We start from the raw sequence: 11,997 nt of genomic DNA on the forward strand, positions 1-11,997 counted from the left end.
ATCTCTTGTTTCTTTCTGGCTATATGATTAGACTCACTGTCAGGAAGATTGTTGCTGATAACATGCTATGAATGATAGGCTGTGGATATAACCAACAGAAAGCAAGAAAAGGAAAGCAGGATAGGGAAACATGGCAAGGTTGGTGATGATGCAGCAGCACCAACAGCACAGTCCACCTTCCTTCTCTCCTCTTCCTTCTCTCTCTGACTTTAATGGCCCCAAACTCCAAACTCAACTCGAGGTTCTCTTTCTGTGATTCTGTCTTTCACAAATTTTGCTCTACTTTATTCTCCATGTTTCAAAATGTTAGGAACTTCATTGACTAGTTATTTCTCAACTTATATATACATACTTTACAGTATAGGAGAAAGGTATCACAGCTAAAAGAAGCATTACATGTTGCAGCATCAAATGTAAAGAAGACTCTTACAGTGAGTGGCACCCTATTCATTTGATATAGTTCTTGTACCATTTGCCTTCAAATTTTGTTCCTTTTCCATATATGTCTTTTGGATTTTGTCCTAGTTTTCCATCTCTGATACCATATCACCACAATGGCAGGTGAGCCTCACTAAGCAAATGTCAGGCAAATCAAATAAGGGTAGTGCTGATTTTTCATCCAAGGTATGCTAGGGGTCACATATAGGTCCTCTATACCACACATTTATAAATTTGACATGAAAAAATGAATCTTGTTGCTATATATTTCTAATATATAATCAGACTAAAGATTTTGCAGTTCCTAGGAGGAATGCAATGGCCTTAATCTTGTCAGGTTGCATCTTCTCTCAAGTCAGTTTGCAAAGTCCTGCATTTGCTCAACAAACTGTTGCGTTGAGGGAGTACATAGATAGTTTTGATGGCTACTCATTCAAGTACCCTAAGAATTGGATTCAAGTTAAAGGTGCTGGAGCTGATATTTTCTTCAGAGACCCTTATATTCTTGATGAAAACCTAGCTGTGGATTTGTCCTCTCCTTCATCCTCGAATTACAAGAGCGTCGAAGATCTGGGTCCGCCAGAAGTAGCCGCAAAGCAAGTGCTTAGGCAGTATCTGACAGAGTTCATGTCTACAAGACTCGGGGTGAAGCGTGAGGGGAAAGTTCTTTCTACATCTTCAAGAGTTGCTGACGATGGGAAGCTTTATTACCAAGTTGAGGTGAGGTGGTTTTGATGTTGTAAATGTTTGTTGTGTGCATTATTACAAATATTTCATTACAATGTGTTTTGAAATGTGTTTTCTACTTTTCTAGGTGAACATAAAATCATATGCAAGCAACAATGAACTGGCTGTTATGCCGAAAGATCGTGTAGTTAGTATGGAATGGAACAGGAGGTACCTAACTGTTCTAGGAGTTGAAAACAACCAGTTGTATGCGTTGAGATTACAGACACCAGAAAATGTATTTGTGGAAGAAGAAAGTGATCTTCGCCGGGTTATGGAATCATTTAGAGTGAACAAGGTGGCTGCTTAAGTACCGTGAGATTGTACAAAATTTTGTAATCCAAGGCTCACTTCCCTAGTTTATTTTTCTTCTTCCACCAATTTGGAGTTCAAGAACATTCATTGTTTAATTTATCAGCATTTCTCCCATGTTTGATGCTTCTCATCTTCAAGCATACTAAGTTAACATGAGGTAGGCCAACAAATTCTAATTCCAATTATGTGAAACAGACTTCTCTTTTATTTTCTTGTCATTTTGTAAATTTTCAGTACAGGGCAAAATCACTATATCTGGATTTCACCTTAATCATCAGCACTGTTTAGGATCTCAGACCAAAGATTTTCTATAACAAAAAAGAAATTTACAGATGAAACTATTAGTGGCATTCTCAGAGCATTCCCACACCAAATGTACACAAATTGATCTCATTTCACACAGCTTTGAAAGAAAAGAAAAAAAATTGTATTGCTGAATTACGACCTAACTTCAAATTGCCCTGCTTTAGTGAGTGCTCGAAAGCCCTTGTACGGTCGATTTGGTAGATTCCTCAAATCGAGCTTATCTATCTGCAAGCCAGAGAGAGCAACACCCATGATCCTAAAACTTGCTTGAAATGTGGGGAACACATGAAGGCGCTCTAATCCTTTCTCAAGCACTAATGTTCCAGACATTGAAGGGGTTTTATCTTTAGGAATACGCCCAATTGACCATGAACAGGTCTGCATAAACAAGAATATAAAATCAAAACCCAACCAGAAGATACTCATCAGCAGTTTTGGGTGCAAAGTGCAGATGTTGCAGTGAGAAAGCACAACAGCAGCGAAAAAGCATTTTCTAAAGTGGATTACCTAAAACCATTTTTAAAAGGGTAGATGTCATGTCAAGGTAATGAGTTATATGCCAATACGGCAATACTATATTAGTACCTTATTTGAAAGAATGTTTACTGTTCCATGATTTGAAGTCAGATCAGCTGATAAAATGCATGGAGGCAGTTGAAATTGCACAGTTATTGAATCAATGGTCTTTCCAGGATCATTTCGTATTCCAACCATCACACTAAGACGACATGTTCCAGCATCTGAGGTTAGCTGTGGCTTTACATAGATTGGAGAGCTTTTCAACTTTCTAACCCTGCACAAGGGCACATGAGGTTTGTTAGAATTAAAATAAGACAAGGACAGAAATCATGCAACACTATACACTCTAATTTGTAAACTTGGTAATTTTCGCTGAACTCAACCATATTACCCTGTATAGATATTAAGCATCACAGTAATTGACTATATTAGCCTATCCAGTTTTAGTATGTCCTAAACTTCATACAACGTAAATCACACGTGTCTGTTTAACACCATACCTGTAACTCATTAGCTTGAACTGTCCATCAGGAGGCACAAACGACAGAATTTGCTGGGATTCCCAAGGCCGAAACCGAACACATGGATGGAATCTTACATCATCAAGAATAGAAGGGTTTGAAAAGGAAAGAGTCAAATCAGGTACACCTGATAAATGGGAGTTCACTTGAACTTCACCATATATCTCGCATTTCACCAGGACCCCATCCCTAAGCAGCATAAAAACAACTAATGTGAGCACAAAAGCTTGAGATATCAAACACTAAATACTGACTACCAGTCCTGCAAATATCCTTTTTTTTTTCACCATCCATAAATGATACGTCATAAAACCCTAGAAATGCAAATACTATATTCAACTACATTTTTCACTTCGAACTTAGTCACTACTATTCAGATTCATCTTATTCAACAATATTGCAGAGACAGCAGGATGAAGTCCACTTGAAAACGCATATGACACATATACAGTTTGACAAATGAATGGCATGTCCATAGCTCAGTATCTGTCTGTTCTTGAGGTTGTAAAGAGTCACCAATTACCAAAAGGACAGGCATTAATGCATGGAATGTTAAATCCCTACCAGAGGCAACAATATCAACCTGTCTTTTGAGAGAGGGGAACAGCAGAAATACCATATATATATATATATATATATATATATATATATTGCAATATCATAATTTAAAACCTCAACTGGCTAACATCCTGACAAATACTCATATATGCCAATTTGTTTAACATGGAGAAATGGTGTTTGAATCAAATTTCCAAGATGGGCCTGTTCATTAAAATAATAATAATAATAATAATAATAAGATTGAGAAGAAGACCTGTTTATTATTGTATCTATTTCTTCAACAAGATCAACATAAACTTCATTGTGAGCATATTTCGGATCTGTTGTTCTCCATGGAATCAGAGATGATGTTGCACCTGGAAGTGTATCACTCATGTTAGAACTGTTGCCTGTCACAACACTCAACATCTTGTTAACAAGATTTGGTGGAGCAATCATGTCTCTCAGAATGTTAGGTTCTGTAGTGAGAGGGAAGCCATTGTCAATCATCTCATCCAGAAGCTGCAAATTGCATTAAATATTTTGGTCAGTCTATTTCAAGCAAACTGATGGAATATGGCAAAGTGGAAAACACTAAATGATTTAACTAGCAGCCAGGTCCTAGTTACTAAAGAATCACAGCCATGGAGGATAAGATGTTACACGTGTTCAGTTTTTTGTTAGCATTCTGCATGTAACGCAAGTGTATTACACAACAATCACGAACATCAACGACTGAACTTGTCCCTCACAACAGACACATTCTAGGAGAAAATATAAGTACGCCACCAGATGAAATTTAAGCATTGACTTCCGAGAACATAATAAGCAGCAGAAGTATAATTAAGACAATAACCTCATATACGATAACAAAGTTATCTTTTATCAAGTCTTCATTCAAGCTGCCAAGATAATCTGTGAGGACATCAGCTACCCTGCAAAGGAACTATAACTAACGGTTAGAGGCCAGTCAGTTCAACGCATACATAATGAAATACATAACGTAGATTCAGCAATGATAATCACCTCAATGCCCATCAAAGGTGGCATTTCAACTTGGGTACAAGCTAAAAATGTTATCCCCTCGCGAAGAATTTGGAAAAGGTAATGTGTTGGTGAAGCAATTACTGGTTGCAGCTGATAACAACAATGCATACAGTGTAAGAAAAGGCACAAAATGCACAACTCAAGAAAATATCTACTTACTCACAACTGAAGTAAGAAAAACACGCATACATTAAGTTTTCCTTTGGCAAACTGAGAGCCATAAGTTATATACACAACTAAAATCTAGAAAGAGTAACAAAAATAGACAAAAAAAAAATTTCCCCTCTAAGTATTCATAAATATGAGTGAACCAGTATAACAATTTGTAATGAAGCCAATGCTTTTAAAAGGTACATTAAATATCAATCATATATGGACTGAGAAGCATAACAACAAGGAAGGTGCTGAACTTGAGTTAAAGTTTATAAACAAAAATGATTGTGGTAATCCCATAAGTTGAAAAATTAAGAATGAGAAACAAATTATATAGTTTGTCAGCATTCAAATTGCAACAGCTACCTTGGAGGAATCACCTTGAGAAATGGCTTGTTCCCAGAACCATACACATATCGAACGGTCTACACGCTGCCCAGTTAGCTGTTTCTCCAGCATTACCTCACTGTAATTTCCAAAAAATTAAATAAATAAAAATCTTTTTTGTCCTGCGACAATCAAGAGAGCTATAGAAATACTAGCGGGTTTTATATGATGATACAAAAGGAGCCAAAGAGATTGTTACCCCGAATCAGATAGCAGAAATATGCACTGCAACATCTCTCTCTTTTCCTTGAGGTTGTCAGTTATACCATCTGGGGAGGAACATAACCGTAGATTAGGTCATTAGCCAAAAAATTCCTGAGTGAACAAATAACTACAACGATTTATAAACCCATCTCTCTCTCAACTCTACCCTCATACATTGTGCAGCACTAACACCAACTGTTTCACAAAATTATAGCAGCAGATACAAATCTACAAACCCATAAACTTCTCCATTTCTAATACCAAAGCAGCTTTGCCTAGCTAAACAAGAACCCAAACTGAATCTACTCAAGATTGCCTTCAACAACAAAACCATAACTGAAAATAACATCTTCAAAAACAAAAGCATGGAAATTCAACAGCTATTTGAAGTTTAAACCGAGATTAGCATTAAGATCCCAGCACCAAACTCTCTAGAGTTTGCACACAATCTGGTTTATTGAAGTAAATAGCAGACTAATCAAATCAAGAAACCATTTTCTTGAGCAATGTGATTCAAATGTTGGCTAATTTGATTGAAAATTGCTCGGTTTCCATATCAAAGATTCAATTTTTCCTTAGTTTCAATGTTAAAGCAATAAAATTTAACAAGAAAAAAACCAAAGAAAAAAAGGAATACCTGCTTAAAATCTTCACCAGCAGAACTCTTCGTTCTCTTCGTCTTCTCTTCCTTCATAGCTTTGCTGGCTACTCACACCGGGTTTTCTAACCGTCACCGTTGAAAAAGCCCAAAACTTTACCCGACCCAAAAGCCCAAACCCAGCCCACATTTAAAATCCACCAACGGCGTCGTTTGGGGCCTTAATTCCCAAATTGGCCGCTTTAGGGCGCCAAAAGCCGAGAGCTTTGGATGATGATGATGACGACGCCCGAGTGAAACGCACCGTTTTGAAGGAGTGGCTGAAGAAGATGAGAGGCTAAGGAGTGAGTGGGTCATAGTCGCCTTATCCGGACTGAACGTTCGACGGAGAGAAAGAGCCAAACATCAAGATCAAAAAGATGAATACTTTCTTCATCAGTTTCAGACCCAACACTACCAATCAAGCTAAACCCAGAAACAAGAAGAAGAGTGGTTCATCATGGCGAAATTGGTGTCTGCCCAGAGACACCCTTCTTTCTCTCTCCTCCCTCCTTCTTCTCTCTCCGACTTCAATGGCACCAGGCTACTCCACTCTCATGTCCAGGTTCTTATCTTCTCTCTTCTCTCTTCTCTCTCCTCTCTCTTTTTATTACCTCAATTTGATTCAAGTTCAATGCTTTAGATGAAATGCTTAGTACCCATGTGTTGATTTTTGCAGTATAAGAGAAGGGTTTCACAGCCAAAAGGTGCATTGCAAGTTTCGGCTTCGAGTGCCAAGAAGATTCTCATAATGGGTGGGACTAGATTCATTGGTATCTTCTTGTCAAGGCTCCTTGTCAAGGAGGGTCATCAGGTATCATCCTTATTCTCTTCATTTCCAAGTGTCAAACCTAATTCCAACTTTTCCTTTATTCCATTTTCCCATTATGTCTTCCAACTTAAACCAAAAAAAATTGGAATAGTGTGTTTGGGAGTGGTAGACAGCTTAGAGAGACTTTTGAGAATTCTGTATTTCATTGTCTTATAATGAAACTGATGCAATGTGAGCTTTAGGATGGGGGTGGTTCAGTTGCAACAACTTATACTTTAGGTGTGAGGTTGCTCTAACTTGAACTTTGCTTATCGAGTTTCAAGCTTTTATGAAACTTATTCCTACATAAGGAGGTTGCTAGAATGTGAGCTTTGTATGAGATTGTAATGTTTCAGTTGCAATAGCTGTAACGGTTTAACAGATCAGAGTTTGGGTGTAAAACCGTTTCTGTAATAATGGTACATTAGTTTGACTAAGCTGGCGTGAGGGGAGTTGAGCTGTCATCAGCTTTTATTATTTTTGAAACATTGGTAACATAAAGTTTACTTTGGCAGGTGACTTTGTTCACCAGAGGAAAAGCACCCATCACTCAGCAGTTGCCAGGTGAATCGGATAGCGACTACACGGAGTTTGCTTCCAAGGTATGATAGTTTGCTTGAGGCTTTGCATGCTGATTAACTCATAATCATTTCATATAGTTTCACAATTTTTTGTTGTTTAATAATCATGTATTATTCACGTTGTCGTTTTAGATTTTGCATCTGAAAGGAGACAGAAAGGACTTTGATTTTGTGAAGTCCAGTCTTTCAGCTGAAGGCTTTGATGTTGTTTATGACATAAATGGTATGTAGCATTCTTACATTTGGTGTCTATTTGAATTGTTCCACTACAGTTATCACTGTTTTGCCTTACTGCTCCTTATTCTTCTGCTTCATAATCTGAACGTCTTCGGAAATTTTCAGGACGAGAGGCAGAGGAGATTGTGCCCATATTGGATGGACTTCCGAAGTTGGAACAGTAAGCTCCGAGAAACCCGACTGATGACTATATCAATTCAGTTTTTTTATTGATGATCGGTTAATGAAGAAATTTTAAACTTCTCTCTTTTGTTTATGGATGATCTTTGGTTCAAGATATGGTTTTATACTTTTAGATCAGGACTAGCTGAAGTACAAGTTAAATCTAAACTGACAAGCATGCTTTTTCTTTTCTTTTCTTTTTTTAATCATTGACTTCTTATTTAACAATAAGAATTGAATTTTGTTGATGTCATAAGATAACTGGTCAGTAGATTGAAATTCTACTATCTTTCTGTTGTAAAATCAGACACCATTTTTTTGACTTTGTCATTTTTATGTTCTCAGAAACATGTAAGGAATTATGAATAAGCTTGGTTATTGTCAAACATGTTATAAGATAGTGTAAGCAGCTGACACAGTTGGGATTTTAGAGAAGATCAATGGTAACTCCATAGATAGAGAAATGTAATTGTGACACAATGGAACTAAGAAATCAACCATGAACTGAAAAAGTGATTTTCGGAATTATGAATTGCTGCTGCTTTGATGAGATAGATAGCTCTTAGACTTGCTCAAATACTAAAATGGCGGAACTCATGTTTTGACTCCAAACTGTTATTTCCTCTAATTTATATTAGCAAATTTTTGGATGATTTAAGAATTCTATTGATTCTCAGGTACATATACTGCTCTTCAGCTGGTGTTTATCTCAAATCTGATCAACTGCCTCACTTTGAGGTATGCCTGATGTTATAAATAGCTTACATATCAGTTATAGGGAGGTCAGTTCTTATTATGGGAATGCGAACTTCCAGCTCAATTATTTTATTGATACTCTTCCGGCTCAACTATTGTGGATCTGCTCTATATTATTCATGTTTTCCTATTTCCGGTGATAGACCGATGCAGTTGATCCAAAGAGCAGGCACAAGGGAAAGCTTGAGACAGAAAGCTTGCTCGAATCACGGGGTGTAAATTGGACTTCTATAAGGCCAGTCTACATCTATGGACCGTTGAACTACAATCCTGTTGAAGAGTGGTTCTTCCACCGGTTGAAAGCTGGCCGCCCAATTCCAGTTCCAAACTCGGGAATACAGATAACACAACTCGGTCATGTTAAGGTAAACTGATGTCAAAATATTCCTATCTTCTTTATGTTTTTCCATACTTTCCACATTCAGTTCTACCTATTTCATTTTAATGTGTATTTGAGGGCTGAGGAGTAGCATTATTGGATCTTCATTTGGTCATTTGTTTTGCAGGATTTAGCAACCGCATTTATTAAGGTTCTTGGTAATGAAAAGGCCAGTAAGGAAGTGTTCAACATCTCTGGAGAAAAATATGTCACCTTTGATGGATTAGCAAAGGCATGTGCAAAGGTAATATTGTTGGTCTTTGACAGAAAGAGAAATCGCTATCTTCTGAAATTTTAAGTTTCTGATTTCTCTTTGATTTTGTTAGGCTGCTGGATTTCCGGAGCCTGAGATTGTTCACTATAACCCTAAGGAGTTTGACTTTGGGAAGAAGAAGGCATTTCCATTTCGTGACCAGGTCAGTATTGATGTGTAGACGTTTACTTTCTGGATACACACAGTATAGTTTCCAAACCAAATATGGATAAGAATTGAAGAATATGGATAAGAATTTCATGAGATGAGGTAAATGTAGTTTTCGTAACTTCATGAAGCTAACATTTTGTTGTTGACATGATGCAGCATTTCTTTGCATCGATTGACAAAGCGAAGAGCGTGCTTGGGTGGAAACCCGAATATGGCCTGGTCGAAGGTCTTGCAGACTCCTACAACCTTGACTTTGGCAGAGGGACATTCAGGAAAGCAGCAGATTTTTCAACAGATGACATCATTCTTGGCAAGAGTCTTGTTCTCCAAAGCTAGTCCTCTGATCTCTTTCCTCCCTTGATTTGTAATTTCCCTTGGATATCAATTTCCATCCAATCGAGAGGAAATCAAATTCCTTTTTGTAATGTTGTTGCATCTCAAGTCTATAATACAAGAAAATAAATTTGCATAACTGCAAGGGTCCATGTTAAAGTTCTCTTAGCTTACCATCAATGGCTCAAGGCATATTCGCTAGTCAATAGCAAGCCATGTTACTTCCGAGCTTGAAGCATTTAGTTCCACAGTCCAAACCTTATCTTGGAATATTTAGTGCTTAGTCCATGTACCACCTGCAAATTGGCTCTAGAAGTCCAATACATTGTTTTGAAAAGTAAGCTCTATGACTAACCGTTTCTTTGATACAATGGATTGGATTGGGACATAAATATATACAATCTGTCAAGTTGAACCAACAAGATCACCAATTCCCCAGATTTAACTGCCATTTCTGAGGCAAAGTTAAAGGTCCATAAACTGTGAACAAAAAGTCCGACAACCAGTTCCCCTCATCGCTCCACAAAAGTTGATGAGTCCGAATAAATTGTGAACAAAAAGATACCTCTATTTTGATTTGGTTGGTTTTATTCATACCTCTTAATTTGTTATTTGAACCTCACATAATTTTTGTAAAAAAAAGTTATCCTTCTATCAAAACAGAAAAAAATAAAAATAAAAAAACACCAAAAAAATTGTCTTTTCCTTTCTCCCTCCCTCCCTCTATTTGTTGCTTACTTGCTTGATCTGGGTTCATCCCAAAAGAATTTAGAAATTTGAAAGACATCATTTCCAGGTCAATTCTTGATCCTATCTTCAATTTGCAAAGCTTCAAGATGCATCAAGATAAGTTTTTCGTCCAAATGTTTCCTGGGCTTAATTATTTGGCAACGCTTTTCAAGGGATTTGCACCTATGTACGTTGTCAGTGATGACCTACAATGGGATTGAAATTGGGAGTAAATACTAGCCATATGTCATGATAGCTATTGCAGGGATTATAATAGGTTGGTTAAATGAGTTCTTCATCATTAGTGTCATTTTGTTCTCTTTGTGTACGTAAAAGACAAAGAAGGAAGTTGTTCTACACCTATAATCAAAGATTTCAATGGTGCTTTCACTCAAAAAAGAAAGATTTGAATGGTGTGAATATGAAGATGGTGATGAACGTGGAGGTGGATCTTGTATGAGTGGGAGGTGGAAGTGTAAAGTGTAAGGGTAATATAGGAAGTTTTATAGAAAAAATTTAGTTAAAAGTTTCAACTTCCAAATAACAAATTGAGAACCAAACAAACAGGGCTTTACAGGTTATAAAAAGCTCTCAAGGAAAACTCTAGCTTAGTTTGGCGGTTGCTTTTTGCGACGGCGGCGCTGCAGCTTTTTCAGGTGCAAGCCGCGCTATTCTCTCTCTGAGAGCACACTGATCGCTTGTTCTAGCGATCCTAGGCGCCATTTTGTGCGTGTATCTCCTTCTGGTATCGGTCCAGATGAATGTTCTAGCCTGGAATTGTCGTGGAATCGGCAACGACTCCGCGGTGCAAGCTATGAAGCAATTGATTACCCAACATCGTCCATCTTTTATCTTTTTGAGCGAGACAAAGGTCTCTGACCCGGAGTACATGAGAAAGCTGAGACTGGAGCTAGGTTATCTCAACTGTGAAGCTGTTTTTAGCCGGGGCCAGTCCGGTGGTCTGGCATTGTTTTGGAGTGATGGAATTGATGTTAGGTTTCGGTCAAAGTCGCATCATCACATTGATGTTGAAGTCTGGGAAAGAGATGGTTCTGGGATTGCTTGGAGACTATCGGGTTTCTATGGACACCCGACAACCTGTGAGCGTCACCGGACCTGGACTCTCCTTCGTGAGCTCTCTACGCAGTCTGCGCTTCCATGGATTGTGGTGGGTGATTTTAATGAAGTTCTGCATGTGGCAGAGAAAGCTGGGGGCAGTGTACGTCGTGAAGGACAGATGCAACAGTTTCGTGATGCTCTTGCCTTCTGCGACTTATTTGATCTGGGTTTCTCAGGCTCGGCTTTTACCTGGAGTAGGGCTGGCATTAGATGCCGGCTAGATAGGGCAGTGGGGACGGCGTCCTGGACGGATATATTCCCAGCTGCTCGGGTTTCTAATCTAAAACCTATTCATGGTGATCATGTTCCCATCCTCTTGGGGGTGTACCCGTCTCCCCTAGCCACTGTTCAACGTCGGCGTAAACGCTTCCGTTTTGAGAGCTTCTGGGTAAGGCATGAAGCTTGTGCAGAGGTAGTGAAATCTGGTTGGGTGTGTGAGCCACGGAACCAACCTATGTCCCAAGTTTCTAGGAAGATTATGCATACGCATTTCGCCCTTAATGATTGGCAGAGGAATACTTTTGGATGTAGACGAAGGGAGATTGAGGTCTTGCGGGGCAGACTCCAGGCTCTTCTTGATTTACCTGCTTCCGAATCTAACCAACAGGAGAGTCTGTCTTTATCCTCAAAATTGGATGGTCTGCTTGCGCAGGAGCACGATTACTGGAAGCAA

At 38.4% G+C, this 11,997-nt stretch overlaps 3 protein-coding genes across 6 annotated transcripts; 2 read left to right on the top strand and 1 right to left on the bottom strand.

Annotated features, from left to right (window-relative positions):
• Positions 1-40: 40 nt before the first annotated feature.
• On the top strand, positions 41-1,584 carry LOC112192422 (psbP domain-containing protein 1, chloroplastic). 3 transcript variants are annotated; one of them, XM_024332160.2, is made up of 5 exons: positions 41-241; positions 360-431; positions 562-624; positions 724-1,158; positions 1,253-1,584. In XM_024332160.2, the coding sequence occupies exons 1-5, from the start codon at positions 131-133 to the stop codon at positions 1,472-1,474; spliced, it is 903 nt and encodes a 300-aa protein (XP_024187928.1). In that variant the 5' UTR covers positions 41-130; the 3' UTR covers positions 1,475-1,584. The 3 variants fall into 3 exon arrangements, with proteins under 3 accessions (XP_024187928.1, XP_024187930.1, XP_024187929.1); XM_024332162.2 differs by lacking the exon at positions 41-241 and having other exon boundaries at positions 354-431; positions 731-1,158; XM_024332161.2 differs by lacking the exon at positions 41-241 and having other exon boundaries at positions 358-431; positions 740-1,158.
• Positions 1,585-1,771: 187 nt separating this feature from the next.
• Positions 1,772-5,877, bottom strand: LOC112192420 (AP-3 complex subunit mu). Of its 2 annotated transcripts, XM_024332156.2 has the most exons (9): positions 5,794-5,877; positions 5,152-5,221; positions 4,932-5,031; positions 4,392-4,502; positions 4,222-4,311; positions 3,640-3,887; positions 2,805-3,014; positions 2,371-2,578; positions 1,772-2,163 (listed from the first exon to the last, which is right to left on the bottom strand). In XM_024332156.2, the coding sequence occupies exons 2-9, from the start codon at positions 5,184-5,186 to the stop codon at positions 1,918-1,920; spliced, it is 1,248 nt and encodes a 415-aa protein (XP_024187924.1). In that variant the 5' UTR covers positions 5,187-5,221; positions 5,794-5,877; the 3' UTR covers positions 1,772-1,917. The 2 variants fall into 2 exon arrangements, with proteins under 2 accessions (XP_024187924.1, XP_024187925.1); XM_024332157.2 differs by lacking the exon at positions 5,794-5,877 and having other exon boundaries at positions 4,946-5,031; positions 5,152-5,205.
• Positions 5,878-6,176: 299 nt separating this feature from the next.
• LOC112192421 (chloroplast stem-loop binding protein of 41 kDa b, chloroplastic) lies at positions 6,177-9,628 on the top strand. Its single transcript, XM_024332158.2, has 10 exons — positions 6,177-6,358; positions 6,473-6,607; positions 7,120-7,206; positions 7,318-7,408; positions 7,528-7,582; positions 8,262-8,322; positions 8,484-8,705; positions 8,847-8,963; positions 9,046-9,135; positions 9,300-9,628. The coding sequence occupies exons 1-10, from the start codon at positions 6,254-6,256 to the stop codon at positions 9,477-9,479; spliced, it is 1,143 nt and encodes a 380-aa protein (XP_024187926.1). The 5' UTR covers positions 6,177-6,253; the 3' UTR covers positions 9,480-9,628.
• The last annotated feature ends 2,369 nt before the right edge of the window (positions 9,629-11,997 follow it).

The sequence above is a fragment of the Rosa chinensis genome, chromosome 3, assembly GCF_002994745.2.
Source record: "Rosa chinensis cultivar Old Blush chromosome 3, RchiOBHm-V2, whole genome shotgun sequence".
Taxonomy (NCBI): Eukaryota; Viridiplantae; Streptophyta; class Magnoliopsida; order Rosales; family Rosaceae; genus Rosa; species Rosa chinensis.

Coding starts and splice junctions, on each gene's coding strand:
- LOC112192421 (XM_024332158.2), top strand. CDS start 6,254: ATGGCGAAATTGGTGTCTGCCCAGAGACACCCTTCTTTCTCTCTCCTC. Junction 7,583..8,261: donor GGACTTCCGAAGTTGGAACA/GTAAGCTCCGAG, acceptor ATTGATTCTCAG/GTACATATACTGCTCTTCAG. Junction 9,136..9,299: donor CATTTCCATTTCGTGACCAG/GTCAGTATTGAT, acceptor GACATGATGCAG/CATTTCTTTGCATCGATTGA.
- LOC112192422 (XM_024332160.2), top strand. CDS start 131: ATGGCAAGGTTGGTGATGATGCAGCAGCACCAACAGCACAGTCCACCT. Junction 625..723: donor GTGCTGATTTTTCATCCAAG/GTATGCTAGGGG, acceptor ATATATAATCAG/ACTAAAGATTTTGCAGTTCC. Junction 1,159..1,252: donor AGCTTTATTACCAAGTTGAG/GTGAGGTGGTTT, acceptor CTACTTTTCTAG/GTGAACATAAAATCATATGC.
- LOC112192420 (XM_024332156.2), bottom strand. CDS start 5,186: ATGTTGCAGTGCATATTTCTGCTATCTGATTCGGG. Junction 3,888..4,221: donor ACTTTGTTATCGTATATGAG/GTTATTGTCTTA, acceptor TGCAATTTGCAG/CTTCTGGATGAGATGATTGA. Junction 3,015..3,639: donor ATAGATACAATAATAAACAG/GTCTTCTTCTCA, acceptor TATGCTGCTTAG/GGATGGGGTCCTGGTGAAAT.